Source organism: Berghia stephanieae, chromosome 3, assembly GCF_034508935.2.
Source record: "Berghia stephanieae isolate SIO BIC M18660-M18661 chromosome 3, UCSD_Bste_1.3, whole genome shotgun sequence".
NCBI lineage: Eukaryota > Metazoa > Mollusca > Gastropoda > Nudibranchia > Aeolidiidae > Berghia > Berghia stephanieae.
The window spans coordinates 101,682,420-101,698,897 of record NC_088362.1 but is presented as its reverse complement, the minus strand read 5'-3'; the positions used below and the strand labels follow the sequence as shown (position 1 = coordinate 101,698,897).

Here is a 16,478-nt window from a genome sequence, read left to right as displayed (position 1 = left end):
TTACTTATAGTCTAACCTGTGCCAGACAAGCAACGTCCATTCCCTTGCTAAATTTCTTCATAGATGACCCTTTACCAATCATCCATTTTTTTTTTTTTTCAAACTTTTTTTTTTTAATTCAAGGAATCTCATCATTATCATAGCACATCATCATACCATTGACTGCCATTGGCCAATAAACTTCCTTTATCTAAATTGCTATGCCTGCCGCCTGCCTCCCCCTTACCTTTTTTATCTCCTCCCCTTTTTTTCTTAACGCACATACTAAAGAATATCTTTTTAACTTGTTTTTTACGCGTTATGTTTATCTTGTACTTTTTTCTCCAGTATTTTTACTCACACTTCATTCAAAAAATATTTCAATTGTATGCAAAAACAAAATTTTTTAATCTAAGACCATGACCCCCCCCCCCCCCTCCAAAAAATATATGTGTAAAATTAAAAAATAAAGCAGACCATCTGGGGGGGGGGGGGGGGATGAGTGTACTGTAATTCTGACATTGATCCCACAGATTAGCCATGAACCTGACACATCTCAAGATAAAACTCCTATTTTTCGGACTCCCATTTTAAGAATTAAATCTAACCTGTTGTCTTGTAGGTTAGCGTACTATGTTGTTAAAAACTGTCGATCCAATTTTGGCATGACATATGAACAAAGGAGGATAAACGATTGAGTGATACGACAAGCAGTCATCTTAACTGTGCAATTTCAACTTTGCTAATTTTCCTTCTATCAATGAGAGATTAAGAAAAAAAGTAAATGACAAAGAATTTAAATCTAGCGACAGTGTTGCAGCCCATTAAATTGGATCTTAGTGACAAGGATAGGTTAACCTCCTGACGGTATCTTCCTTACTCTATTATGGTGTCAACTAGCCCCATTGACAAAAGTAGCCCCATTGACAAAAGTCACCTTGTAATTGGCAAATAAAGGGAAAAAGACAACCATCATATATACTGCCCAGTGTCTATCATACAATGCACTATACAGATTTGACAGCAAAAAGATGGAATAGTTTTTTGGGGTTTTTTTAACTACGCCCTTCCGCACGATACTGCGAGATGCGCCGCCTAGGCATACTACGAAGGAACATAGATTATCCATCAAAAAAACATCTGATGTTGTCAACAGGAATTGCCAAGTCCAAAGTGAGCAAATTGGGGGTTATTAATCTTGCCCCAAGGAAAAAAAAAAACGAACATGCCTGAAGTGGGGCTCGAACCCAGGACCTTCTGGGTCACAGTGCAACGCCTTAACCACTCGGGGACTTCAGCCCGATGGAATATTAAAATTGCAATATATCAACCAGTTTGTTAAAACATAAAATTGTGATAAATATCAGGGATATTGTTGAACAGAAACAAAACGAAATTCAATTTGTCTGTATACATATCTGTTGATTCCCATTTTACCCCTTCCATAGAATCATTGTCATGTTTTAAAATCTAATTTTATCAGCAATGTTGGAATATTTTAGGATAAAATTTCCCTTTACTTCTCTATATATAACCACAGACTGTTTCTCACAATGAGAGCAGTGACAGCGATCAGGTTTCATTGAAGCTCTTACTTTTCTTTTGTATAAAAATTTACCATCAGTAACACACTTTATGGTCACCTGGAACAACTACAAAAGACGTCTAACTTCTACATCATGGCACAAGACCGAAGGGCTAGAGCCCAGGTGGTCGCTGGTTCCGATAAGTAAGTAAGTTAAAAAATTTACAGTCTGTAAATGAAATATTTTATTTGACCAGGTAGTAAGAGTACACTCTTGTCCCGTCTGCAAAGATTCAAGGGGGGTCTTACTTGTCCTTCTGTCCTGTATTGTCGCCAACAGCTTGTGACATCATGATGGTTTCCTCCTCTTCCTTCTCAACCTCCTCCTGATCCAACACCAGGGTGGCATTCAATATACTGTCTTGATTCTCCAGGACTGCAACCTGCTGGCTGGTTGAGGGGCCCGCAGCATCTTCCTCTAGAATGGCTGCCAGTATTCCAGCCACTGTCAAATCTTGGGAATCTAGGAATTAAAACAAATAAATATGAACATTTCTATAGCCCATTTCCACCGATTCATCAGGCTCAATGCACTTTCCAATTCTTCATTTATTCCCCCAGTATATGCAGTAATATTCACTTGTCTAGTACTATTTTTGTAACAGTACTCATATCTTTCACCACCTATAGCAAGGTATTCATTCATATTTGATTCAAGTGAAGTAATGTTTACAAAGTGCTGTACCCAAGGACACAACAACGGACCTATTTTTTTTATTGCATAAGTCCGCTGGAATTTCTCATTAACAATAATATTTCTTTATATTTTAAAATCTATGCCTATATAAAAAAAGTATCTAATACATTAACATTTTTGATAATACATGCTTGTTTTTTACAAAAATTTCCACAAGATATTTATAAAATGATTCTATTATAACTAGAAAATGTGTAAAAATGTAAACATTATTTCTTTGCCAAATTCTGAACTTTGAACTTTGCAAATTACCAGTAAAAGATTTCTCCGATTCTTTGAGAGCAAAGCTTTGACTAGAGGCCATGACCTTTGTGATTGAATCCAGACTGACAATGGCAGGATGATCACCGTCATCATCATCGCCTCGTGAGCTTTCATCTCTCTCATCATCATCCTTTTCTCCAACACCCAAGATAACTGTGGACTGTGAACTAGTCATAGAATCTGTAAAGAGAGAATTCATTATTTTAACAAAATGATAATAATAATAAAAAAGAATTAAATCAATTCATTAATCACTAACTATACATTTATATTTTATTGGTATGATAAGCAGAGTAAAAAGAATGACTCAGTCAAGATATCACCTCTATAACAGCCGTAGAGCATTACAATGGATTAGAAAAATTTACCTTCTCTAGACAAATGTCTTTCAACTTGAGATGCCGCAATGGAACTTTGAGACTCATCCATTTCATTTGTACTTTGAGTGTCCCTATAATCAAACATAATTAAATATGAAGTTTAATATCCTTCTGTAGACTTCACAACTTTTCAAAAACAAAAGTAGGGGAAAATTTTAAAGGAAATCTGGGAAATGAATGAAGATGATAATGATGATGTGGATAATTTTTTTTGTTTGTTTGTTGCTTTAGGTCTCTTCCAACACAATTGAGGTTATATGAGAGACCGCTGAAACAAAAAAACAAGCAATCCAACAAAAATAGTACAAATGTAAATCAAAATCATAACCTAAAGATATCATAAGCTAAATTATAAATAACCAAGAACAAACAGGCAGAAGATTTACAGAAAAAAAAATATCCCCTGTCAAAAATACAATCACAAACCAAAGAAGCAGGATAGGCTAGTAAAGAGAAGAAGAAACGACATCACTATCGGATCGTACACCCATGCGAACATCATAGGCATATGATTCAAGGGTGATGCTCCCATCCAACCACCCGCGATGATGTGGATAATGATGATTAAGATGATGATGATGATGATGATGATGATGATGATGATGATGATGATGATGATGATGATGATGATGACCTTCCTGGAATAGAAAGTCTTTTAAAGAAATCAGGAAAATAGATGGAAATTGTGGGAAATCAGGATTGAGGACAAACATCAAGAATCTTTGATATCTGTTCAGATAAGGTCACTTGATCACTTCAAAGCATAATGGAGTGTGATGTTTTGTACATTTATGATAACTATTAGACACTATTAACTAAGGCAAGTTAAGTGTTGTTAACAAAATCCATCATGCTTTCTCTACACACTAAAATAGAAGTTGTCACAACTGAAATTAATTTTATCAGAAACCCACGTTAACACCCGAGTATTTTGAGAATAACCAAATATGACATAACTGATGTACTTGCCTCAGGTCTTGTTGTTGTTTGACAATGTCTACAAATTTATCCAACAATTCTTTTTCACTTTCGCTCAATTCAATTCCTTCACGTTCTGAAAAGATAATGCCATTTAAAATGGTACATTTAACAATGGGAAATTATAGAAAACAGAAATATCAGGGGAAATATAGGATGTCTTCAGGAAAAAAAAAGATGAAAAATCGAATGCAAACCAATTCATTCCAAGCATATTTAAATAAAAATAATGGGGAAAACCCTTGTCTTAACATTATCCACACTGTAAAACAAAACAATGCAATTGAAAATATACTATTGACGCGGATTGCTGAATCGAGTGAAAATTACTGCTGATGGTGATTGTCTTTCTAATAAATTTAAATGATTAATTACAGGAAGATGCTGTGTCCATTCCAGTAAATCATTTTGGAAAGTAAAATGATCAAAAGATATCTTAAAAATCTTAGCATTTTACTATAAAAATAACGCTTATCTAGCTAGCTACATCCACATCTAGAATTTAAAGTTAATTCAAATTCTTATCGGTTTCATTCTGCAACAAAATTTTGTTCAAAATAAATATCAGAAACAATCTGTATTTTTTTTTAAGTTTTAGATTTAATACATTTACACTAAATATTATCAATATTAACATTTTACAATCTATGGTATAAATATTGCAATAAATTTCTATTGAAATAAACAATGAGCACGATCGAGGGGTTCACAAAATCCAAATTACAATCCTATGAACAGTCTTACCCTGAGAATCATCAGATATCATTTGAGAGGACAATCCTGCAGCTCGTCGTCGCTGTCTCTCGTCCTCCCACAAGGCTGCCAGACCTGGGTTGTTACCAACATTATCTGAAAATGAAAATTACATTCATTTTAAAATTCTATTTTTATTTTCTCCTTTTTGGACATTGTAACTAGAGAATATAGAAAACGGTAGGGCTGCCTGAAGCCGGTGATCGTAAAATACTAACGAAAGAGTGAAAATAGAGAGGCTTCGTATGGGAACAAAACAGACAATGGACGTTTCGGGTACAAACCCTTCGTCAGCACAATACACAAATTAACGTGGAAAAATGCAAAAAAACTTGTGTCGTCTGCTCTTTCGTTAGTAACTAGAGAATATAGATACCAGTAAATGGGAGTAGACGCTAAATAAAAAATTAATAAGATTGTTATTAATAACAAAATGGAGTTAAATAAGTTTTATTAGTTTTCAGAGAGAATGATGTGGGCCTAAGAAAAACTCCCTGGTATTCTAACACAAATATGGTCCCACTTGATTCTTTTAGGACTTAATGATTGAGAACATTTGATTAAATTGGACTTATTATTTACATTATAATGAAATTAATTTTACTTTCATTCAGGTACTTACTCAAACAAAATCAAAATTTATCTTTTGACAAGCCGTGAATCTGTGAGTGTATAATTTGAACAACTGCAATGCCACCTACGATGGAGTTTCTCTGCATATTTATTTATCTTATAAGATATATTTTTATTTCCTCTTTAAAACTATTTCAGGGACCCGCTCAGTTTTAAAAAATAAGGTCCTGTCAAAAAAAAAATTTTTTTAATTATATTAATCATTCACATATCAATATCAGTGATTTTGGGGTTTGTTTTGTTCTTTTCAATGCTTTATTTATTTGTTTTTCTCCATTGAGACAAATACTGAACTTTTAAAAATCATAAATCAATAAAACAAAACCAAACTTACTCATCAATTCTTGCTTATTAATGATATCTGCTGCAATCACATCCACTTCTAATTCACACGTGCTTTGCCTCTCCACATTATTAGGATGCCAAAACTCGCTGTAAAATTAGAGTTGACAAATGATCAAAAATGTTATTAGAATCATGCAGCAAGCAAAAAAATTTTTTTTAAATGAAAAAGGAAAAGTTAAAGCACAAGACTTCCTTTTTTGACTTGAATTCATTAACCTTTGAACGGATCTAAGGCATTTATATTTAGTCCTAAAATTTAAAAATAGAAAATAAGATGCCAGCCTACAATTAAAAGGAGACCAACAAGCAATGGGGTGATGAGAGGAAACTGGTACATCTCTTCTCAAAGTATTTTTTTAAATAGGGTGGCCAATGAAAAAACGTCAAATGAGGAGATCAGGAATAACATCCATCCTGTAAACAAAATGGTGACCCTCAGAAGATGGAGGTGGAAAGGACGTCCTAAAAATGAAAAGCAGCCACCCCCCCCCCCCCTTACATGTGGCACTATCCTGGGCACCTAGTAGTAACACCTTTGTAAAGAGCTTTCAGTACGTTTAGTGGTATATTGCGCTTTATAAAAGCTCAAGTTAGTAAGAGGAAGACTGAGAAAAACATGAAAAAGGATAGTTGAGATGGAAATGGGAGGTTTACATTCTGGAGGGAGGTCAGGCCATGGCTGCTGCACCTGGGAGAAGATGTGTTCACAGACTTAATTTTCAAAAGGAGGGATGAGAGTAAGTAAGTAAGTAACAAATAAGGCCAGCAATAGAAGTCAAAACCAACATAAATGACGGACAAAACGATTAAAGAATTTACCTTGGTATGGAGTCCTTCGACCAAACCCGAGTGTACGATGATTGGGGTGATGATGATGTTGATGTTGATGATGGTAAAGCATCTGGAACAATTTGTGTAGGGGCTGATGGAAAACTTGAGGGTGGAGATGATGATGATCCTTCACCATCATCAATATTTTCCTTCACTTCATTATCTGAAAAAAAAAATTTTAAAGAGATAAAATCTTTACATCTCCACAACATTAATTTTCAAAGCATCGCACACGTACTTATAAAATAAATAAAAAAGTAAACTTCCCCTTATTCATCCCATAGGGGAAATGCATCTCTAGAGTCTATTCCAAAGGAAGACTGGAATAACCCGGGCGTCGGCCGCAGTGCAGCACCGCAAATTGAGCTTGGGCGAGGTGACTTGCTCAAGGCCACACAGTGCAGCGGCGGGCGATCGAACTCGGTACCTTTTGGGTACGAAGCAAAGACCGTACCACTGAGCCACGCTGTCCCCTAATGTACTTATGTTACAAAAGTCAGTGGATGCAAAAGAACATTCAAACCAGCTGTTTTTCCATCATAATCATAAATAATAAATAAATTTTTAAAAATTCCCTTTATTCATTGCATTGGGGAAATTTGTCTCTAGGATCTATTCCAAGGGAAGAATGGAATAAGCCAGGCATCAGCCGCAGTGCAAAGCTGCAAACTGAGCTAGGGCGAGGAGACTTGCTCAAGGCCACACAAAGTAGCAGGTATTCGAACTCAGTACCGTTCGGGTATGAAGCAAAGACCGTACAGTTGAGCCACGCTGCCCCAAATAACTTTATGTAAGAGATCATGAAACCTATCAAATGACTTAGTGTCATAATACTTAATTTTTTAAAATTGTAAAGACAACTAACTTCATAATTGTGATAAACATATTCAATATGCATTTCCATATGCAATGTTCCTCAAAGCATGAATGGTTGATAAATCACTAAGCGTGTATCCTGAGTAAGCCCCATAATCCTGACCTTAAAGTCTTGACAACAAACGGCATCTTACCATTGTTCTCCCTCCTGAACTTCAAAGCACCAACACTAATCAGATTCATCCCATAGAGGTTGTAATCCATGAACAGCTGTAAAGAAAAAAAAATTGCAACTAATTAAATAAACATATAAATAAATAAATAAATAAATAAATAAATAAATAAATAAATAAATAAATAAATAAATAAATAAATAAATAAATAAATAGAGAATAATAAAATAAATAAACAAATAAATAATTTGATCAATAAATAAACAAATTAATAAATATGAATTATTTTCTGGAGGTGTGGATCCGATAGCTCAGTTGGTAGAGCACTCGCTTCACACGCAAAGGGACTGAGATCGATCCTCGGTGAAATCAAGATTTTTTTCTGACCCCCCCCCCCCCTCCCGCCCTGTCAACACAGCAGTAAATGGATAGCTGAGTCTCTTAGATTTGGTGGAAAGTACTTTGCGATAGACTAGCATCCTATCCAGAGGGTAGCAAGCAATTGCTATTGTCCGCTTCATGCTCCATGGGCCTTACAGCTCTAAAGGACTACATTTCCTTGGATTTACCAAGTTAAATGCTTCAACTATTCCACTTGCATGCCATATGAAACCAAATTTTTAAAAAAAAATTTTTTTCATTCAGTAAAAGCTGCCTATTAGGCACTCTTTCAATAAATCTCACCGCCCTATACTATAAATGGAGTGGGATAAAGTATGTTGAGTGTTGTATCCAAAAAACACGGAGGTGTTGCCAGTATTTTGCACTCTTTGCAGAGCTGCCTTCTTGAAATTTTAAAAATTCGTAGTTTCCAAGAGAAAGAAAAAGGAAGAAAAACTCAGTTTAAATAGCTTCACAAATAAACAATTTGCTCTCAGCATGCTCCAAAGTCCTGAATATAGCTTTTAACTCACTCAATCCTAGAGTTTTTTTGCTACTTTTCAAAATTGGAAAATATGTCTTAAAAATGAGCATGTACATAGATAGTTTTATTCAACTACCATTAACATGTAGAAATGAAAAAACAGCTTTGATACTACGCCTTTTATTTGTCTCAGAAAAAGGTAATAAATAGGCATGGGGTATAAGTTTAGTAAAAGTAACCCGGGTAAACTACGGATATAGTCGGTGTTAGGGTTAAGTGAGTTAACGAGCTAAACTTTCCTTTTCAACAAAGTTTAAAAATTGAGTCAAAGAGACCTAAGCAGCTCTGTAGCTCCCCATGGCCACTGACCACATTCAATAGAAAAAAAAAAATTAAATTAAATTGAGCTTTATATAGCACAATATCCACTAAATGTGCTCAAAACGCTTTACAAGGGGTCCCTGGTCAACAGCAACATTTAACATGTAGGACGAGACATGACGCCTGTTAGGCGATATTACAATTTTTCGGACAAAGACAACGCTATTAACGGCCAGGTACTCATTTTACACCCGAGTACGGTGAGAGTATGTGAGTAAAGAGCCTTTTCCAAGGACTCAACTATGCGCCGAGTGTGAGGCTCGAACCCAGGACTTTCCGAGTGTCATACCACTAGACCACATAGCCGCACATGTTTGCATTTTGTTACACAAACAATTCAACTGCTTCTGAATGACAATGAGACCTTCAAGGATGTACTACAGACTATCTGTCAAGTACCAGAACTTTTTTTTCTTCCTTTTCTTTTGGAAATGCGCATCAAAAATAATGCTCGGTCCGACTGGATCAGTTGTAATATTTGAAGAAAAAGAAGAAGAAGAAATATGAGACACCATACCGCTCAGACACAGATGCCTCGCATTTACTGAACAATGAAGATGATGATGATGATGATGATGATGATGATGATGATGATGATGATGATGATGATGATGATGATGATGATGATGATGATGATGATGATGATGATGATAAGAAGAGTGATAGTGAAAGTAATAATTATAACAACAACAGAAAGCCTTAACAATAAAATCATCGTCATCATCCTCATCATCACAAATTCATCATCAAAACATGTACTCTATTTTTTTTTTTAAAGGAAGAAGTTTCAAAATTTAACCTGCAATGGATAGGGTACATGAGCTTCATGAGGCTGGAACGGTTTATTCATCACGGCACCACCTAACAACAAATCTGCAGCCCTGAAATAAAAGACAAAAAGATCCATTGCAAATACACATCTTTTACAATCTTTTACATTTTTTATTTATCCCTTTACAATTTTATCCCACACATTAAAGTTGCCAATTCAGGAAAGGAGGCAAAATTTTACTGAACTTTTACGCGAGCACATCACATCCACCAACCACTATCTGAGCATTGAATTCCAGTAAAAAGACATTTAGTACTTAGCTTGTTTAGGGGTTTTTTTTATCAGTAGGATTGGAAAATATACTGAGGTTTTTTAACTTACTGAATTCAGTAAATATACTGAAAACTGGCAACCATGATAAACATTGAGACCTATCAGTTTTACCAAGAGAGATGTAACTGTAACACAATGAGCCTCTAATTTCCTTAATTATAAGATGTCTGTGTTATACAAGTCTATTATTCATTCATTCGTTCACATTCAGTCAGTCATTTAGTTAATCATTCATTCAATCAGCTCAGTCAGTCTATCATTCCTTTATTTAATTTATCCATTTATTCATTCATTGTCACAACAGCATCATCCCATGATATAGACGCTACTTATTCTTATAACGGACCTGCTGATAAATGGAAATGTACTACTAAGTCAATACCATTATGTCCATGAAAAGTACTATGTCTACATTTCTCATTGAAGTTAGTAAAAGAAAATAAAGAGAGAAAAATAAAAAAAGTAAAAGAATTTCTTACTTGCGTATATTGCTGGGATTGTAGAGGTATATCTTCAAAAACTGTTCCTCCTGACTATGGTAGCCGTACATTGGACTGAAGAAAAAGACAAGCACACAAAAAATAAAAGATCCATTTTGTAAAACTTTTGTTATCCATTTTAACACTTTAACCCATTTTCTTTTTCTTTTCTTTTTTTTTAAGACAAAATTTCCACGATCATTATTTAACCGTGAAGACAGCAGTAACAGCCATGGGACTCGAGATTCAATGATCTCAAGTGAAAACTGAATCACATATTGAAATAATTACACAATATTCTGAATGACAAGTCTCAAGGCTGGTAGGACTGTGGTTATATTCAGATAAATAATAGGAGTAATTTTTGTTCGATCAGGTTAAAGTAAACCGAACTCAAGCCTTCAAAGTGTCATAAAACAACATATATTCAAATGAGAGCTAAAAATAAATAAAAAGAAACAGAAACAAAGAATAAATGTTTGAGCCATTTCAAGATAAATGTTTCCTTTTAGGCTAAAAAAAAAAAGGCTGCCCACATCAATTCCATTTTGAAATTCAACGAGTTTTCAAGGAGTTTTTAAAAATTCAAGAAGTAAAGCAACGAATTATCCCTTCGACACTTAAGTTTATCCAATAGTGGGGACACCTCGGACACCTCAACTCAGTGTAAGGGCCTAAAGTTCACATTCCTTCAACTTAGCTGAAGATATCAATGCATTTGATTGAACAATAAATTTCATATTATTCAAATACTTTGCCATATTGTCAGCTATTTTTTCCCCAGAATTTTCAAAGATCTGAATGTTTACTGTTCACGCACCAACGAGTGTGTGTTTGAAGAAAGAATGAAAGACTAATAGATAGATAGATATATAGATGGATAGGAGAGAGAGAGAGAGAGAGAGAGAGAGAGAGAGAGAGAGAGAGAGAGAGAGAGAGAGAGAGACAGAGAGAGAGAGAGAGAGAGCGAGAGAGAGAGTTTGAGGTCAAAGTGTTTTTGATGACCTATTATTGGTAAGTACTGTAAGATGAACATGAAAACGAATCCTAACTTTTAAAAATGAGCGCAATTTATTGATTTGTGAGTGTGTGTGTGTGTGTGTGTGTGTGTGTATGTGTGTGTGTGTGTGTGTGTGTGTGTTTGTGTTTATGTGAAGAGTGAGAGAGAGAGAGAGAAAGAGAGTGAGAGAAAGAAAGAGGTGGCAGGGATGATGATGATGATATCGTGGTGGTTGTAGTATTATTGGCAGAGATGCCCATACGGTGATGGTTGTGGTGGTGTTGGTAGTAACATTAAGCCAAAGAAGAGTCTGTGTCCAAAACATTTACACGTTTATTGTTACAAATTAAAGCCCTTTATTTTACCTCTGTGCTAGGCTTTCTGTTATAGGCCTTTACTAGCAAAAGCGAGCATAAAATGAATCCTTTAGGGGAAAAGAATGGTTCTTTGTAGACTTTTGTTTATTTGTTTTGTTATGTTCCCCCCCCCCCCCCCCCACCCCTCCAAGTTTCTGTCTTTTCTTTGTTTTATTTTTCTATTTGTTTTGTTCTTTAGGTCTGTTTTTATTTTTATTTACTTTTTCTTGTTTTTTTTTTGTTTCTTTTGTTTTTTTTAATGGGGGGGAAGGGGGTTGTGTATGGTTTGGAATTTTTTTTTTTTTCAATATTTGTTCAATGAACAAATTTACTTATATAATGTTTACCCCTAGGTTACAAGACAAAATGAAATCGTTATTGATTAGTACATAGTAAAAAATAAAATTAATTATGGCTTTCCGAATATATGTTTTTGTATCATATTTGGACTTCACAGACATTTGTATCACCAATTGACACAAGGAGCTCGACAAATTGCTTTATTTTTAACAATTTATGATGAGAAAATAACAATATGATCTTATGATTACTACAGCTACATTAGCTTCCCTTTTCCGACTTTTATGTTTCAACTGCATTAGTTATGGTCGCCTAAAATGGGTCCTTGCCAGTTATGTGTTATTAGTTTGTTTTTTGTTTTGACTTATTTTGTTTGTTTTTTTTGTTTTTTGGGGGGTTTTTTTTGGGGTTTTTTTTTTGGGGGGGGGGGGGTATTTTATGTAGGGTTTTTTTTTTCTCTCTTCGTTTTGCCAAAACACAGAAATATGTGTCACTTTTCAAGTTGATATAAATAGTGAGAATTTCGTGAAAACCAATGACCTCTATGAGGGATTTAGATATAAAAGAAAGAGAAAAATATATAAAGCTAAATGACATTAACTCCATTCATCCATTAGAGAATTGGGCTGGGGAGAGAGGAAGAAGGGGGGGGGGGGGGGATAGTGCATAGTATTATTTGCACTCGGTACGGAAACGGTCAAAAAGACGGAGAGCGTTTGTGAGGTTCCAGGGCTGTAAAGGTGCCATATTGAGTTTGTCTTGTTGGCTTGGGACCGATCAAAAAGCCCTTAAAATATTTAACATGAATGGAGAGTGAACTCGCTTTTCAGAATGGTTAGACAATTTAACTATTATTATGATATTGTAGTCTACACAAACAAACCACTTTTTTTTCTTTTGAATCATAATATTTGGACTTCACGGCCATTTTGCCGTATCGCCAATTAACACAAGGAGCTAGAGAACTTGTCTTTTTCAAAACAATTTATGATGACAAAACAACGATATGGTCTTATGTTTACTACAGCCGTTTTGTCCCACATATAAAAAGATTAAGATGCACCCCCCCCCCCCTCCCCCCTCCCCCCGTATTTGATTGGAAGTCATCAGTGATATTTCACCTAAGTTTTCTGTCCAGGATGACAAAATGAGATTCATCAGCTAAAGGCCGTATAGTGTAAAGTATCAACTGCTGCAGGCAATAACAATAATAATAATAATAATAATAATAATAATAATAATAATAATAATAATAATAATAATAACAATAATAATAATAATAATAATAACAATAAATAATAATAATAATAATAAAATAATAATAATAATAATAATAATAATAATAATAATAACAATAATAATAATAATAATAATAATAATAATAATAATAAATTAATAAAATAAATAAATAAATATTGAAAATAACAAATATACAACCAAACGATTAATGAAATGAAACCATTCCTACAACATCATAGAACTGATCACATCTCTTATATGCCATGTTTTTTTTAAATATCATATATCTACATTTTTCTATGATATGATATGTAATAGACCAGCTTGAACTTGTGAAATAATCGGAAATCAAAGAAAGAAGAGGGGGAGGGGGGGGGGGGGGAAGCGCCATCGATGCTGGCATAAATATCATTTTTGTGTTCCCGCCTTCTCACTTCCACTATCTTTCCTACTGTATTTCGTCATTCTAATTTCATTTTCTGTTCTTTATTTTTTCTCTTTGGTGTTTGTTTGCGCGTGTCTGTGCGTGTGTGTGTGTGTCTGTATGTGTGTTTATTTTTGTTTTCCTTTTACATATTTATTTTGTATGGGAGTGTATCTGTGAATGCTTGTGTTTATTTTTTTCATTTTGTTTATTTCGTATGTGAGAAAGCGTGTGCGTGTGTGCGTGTGTGTATGTGTGTGTGTCTGTATGTGTGTTTATTATTTTTTTCCTTTTACACAGTAATTTTGTATGGGAGTGTATGTGTGAATTATTGTGTTTATTTTTTTCCTTTTATTTATTTCGTAAGTGAGAAAGCGTGTGCGTGTGTGTGTGTGTGTGTATGTGGGTGTAGGTGTTTATGTTTTCCTTTTATTTATTTTGTATGGGAGTGTGTGTGTGTGTGTGTGTGTGTGTGTGTGAGTGCGTGTGTTTATTTGTTTCCTTTTATTTATTTCGTAAGTGAGAAAGCGTGCGTGTGTTTGAAGGGGGAGGGGAGGTCGGGGGGGGGGGGATCTAAACAAGTCTACCTCTCGAGGAAAAAATCAATGTCTAGCTATATATTATTATTATCATTATCTCCATTATTCCGATCATCGGCTGATATTTTCCATGGTGATAAATAAGTTTCATTTCTATTATTTCTAAACCTGGACCGCGACTCATTATCTACAACCGATCATGTCGTTATACCAACCTTTCATAGGATGATGATGATGATGATATTAACTGAAGAGGAGGAGGAGGAGTAGGAGGAGGATGAGGAGGAGGAGGAGGAGGAAGAGGAATGAGAAGAAGAAAAAGAAGAAGAAGAAGAAGAAGAAGAAGAAGAAGAAGAAGAAGAAGAAGAAGAAGAAGAAGAAGAAGAAGAAGAAGAAAGAAGAGAAGAAGAAGAAGAAGAAGAAGAAGAAGAAGAAGAAGAAGAAGAAGAAGAAGAAGAAGAAGAAGAAGAAGAAGAAGAAGAAGAAGAAGAAGAAGAAAGAAGGAAGAAGAAGAAGAAGAAGAAGAAGAAGAAGAAGAAGAGAAGAAGAAGAAGAAGAAGAAGAAGAAGAAGAAGAAGAGAGAAAGAAGAAGAAGAAAGAAAAGAAGAAGAGAAGAAGAGAAAGAAGAAGAAGAAGAAGAAGAAGAAGAAGAAGAAGAAGAAGAAGAAGAAGAAGAAGAAGAAGAAGAGAAGAAGAAGAAGAAGAAGAAGAAGAACAAGAAGAAGAAGAAGAAGAAGAAGAAGAAGAAGAAGAACAAGAAGAACAAGAAGAACAAGAAGAACAAGAAGAAGAAGGACAAGAAGAAGAACAAGAAGAAGAACAAGAAGAACAAGAACAAGAAGAAAAGGATGAAGCGGGGGGGGGGGGGGAGATCGATGATGATGATGATGATGATGATGATGATGATGATGATGATGATGATGATGATGATGATGAAGAGGTGGTTTTAAAAAAGGAAACTACTTGCCACATACAAATATCATTGATCGCATCTTCAATGTTCTACTCCTCACAACAAAGAGGCAGCAAAAGCGAGCGATCTATTTCCTCTTATGGATCCGGAATTAATCCTTGTTTCTATTTACAGCTTTAAAATGGCAATGAATTGCTTGCTACCCTTTGGGAAGAAGACGCTAGTCTAAAGCAAAGTTATTCCGACAAGTCTAACAGACCCAGCGGCCCAATCACGGCTGGGTGACAGTGAGAGGAGGTGTATGTGTGTGTGTGTGTGTGGGGGGGGGGGGGGCACTCGATGAAGTAGAGCGAGTGCTCTACCAATTGAGCTATCAGGACCCCCTCCCCCTCCCCCCTCTGTAAAATCGTATTTTATGCAAACACTGTCCCAATCTGATAAACCCTTTTTTTTTTCAATTTCTACCAGAAAAAATGTATCTATAAGACAACTCCAGATAGAACTCCAGAATTTAAAAACCCGAGATTTTTTAAAGAACATGTGGACGGCCTTCAGTAGCTTCCTTATAGATAGAATGCGCTTGGCCAAGGAGTTCACAACATTGCCATCCGGAAGTATAACGGACCAACACACAAACTCTGTGTAACCATGAACTTTTATAGTCTGGTTAATACAGTTTAGTGAGAATAACTCACAAACGCGGATGGCAAAAACAATAACAAAGGCCAGAGTGACGTCATCTTCGAACTATCTATATCGCGACGTCCCAGGTTCGAGAGTTTTAGCCTAAATCAGGGTCATTTAAATCAATCGATATTTGAAGGACAAGTTCCTAGGCCAAAATTTTAAATAAGTGGGGGTTTTCTGTGAGTGGTTTGTTTTTGTTGTGTGTGTGTGTTTTTTTATTTATTTTTTATTTTTTTATTTTTTTTTGGGGGGGGGGGGGGGGGGGGGGGGGAGGGGGGAGTTTTTTTGGGGTTTTTTCATAATATAACTTTTTTTTTTTAATGTATAGAAGAAAATAATAAATAACCGAATAAATAAACGGAGCTCATCATCCATCGTGGTTTGTGCTCTTGACGGTCAGCTGTCTCCACGAGCCACGATCCTATGCTCGTTAAATCACATTTGGCCATTTTTAGGTTATTTATTTAGATATGTCATCGGAGCTAGAACACAACAAATTTTAGGTTGAGTGCTAGATACATAACAATAACAACTTCTTGAAGGACAAAATAAAATCAATCCCAATTTTATAATATAATACAATATCCACTAAACGTGCTCAAAGTGCTTCATAAGGAGCCCCTAGCCAACAGCAACACTAAACAAATAGGACGAGACGTGAAGCCTGTTAGACGATATTACTATTTTCTCGAGCAGAGACAACGCTGATTAACGACCAGGTATTCATTTTACACCTTGAGTGAGGCGAGAGAATGT

The 16,478-nt window shown here is 35.2% G+C and overlaps 1 protein-coding gene across 2 annotated transcripts in view; it reads right to left on the bottom strand.

Moving 5' to 3' along the window:
* Positions 1-16,478, bottom strand: part of LOC144968999 (uncharacterized) — a 69,179-nt gene that overhangs the window by 34,630 nt on the left and 18,071 nt on the right. For both annotated transcript variants that reach the window (XM_078907932.1, XM_078907933.1), the window contains exons 4-13: positions 10,265-10,339; positions 9,480-9,561; positions 7,456-7,531; positions 6,434-6,608; positions 5,604-5,701; positions 4,628-4,732; positions 3,875-3,959; positions 2,894-2,976; positions 2,514-2,705; positions 1,814-2,027 (exon numbers count right to left, since the gene is read on the bottom strand). In XM_078907932.1, the coding sequence (XP_078764058.1) occupies positions 1,814-2,027; positions 2,514-2,705; positions 2,894-2,976; positions 3,875-3,959; positions 4,628-4,732; positions 5,604-5,701; positions 6,434-6,608; positions 7,456-7,531; positions 9,480-9,561; positions 10,265-10,339 (1,185 nt within the window). The remainder of the gene's footprint in view (positions 1-1,813; positions 2,028-2,513; positions 2,706-2,893; positions 2,977-3,874; positions 3,960-4,627; positions 4,733-5,603; positions 5,702-6,433; positions 6,609-7,455; positions 7,532-9,479; positions 9,562-10,264; positions 10,340-16,478) is intronic.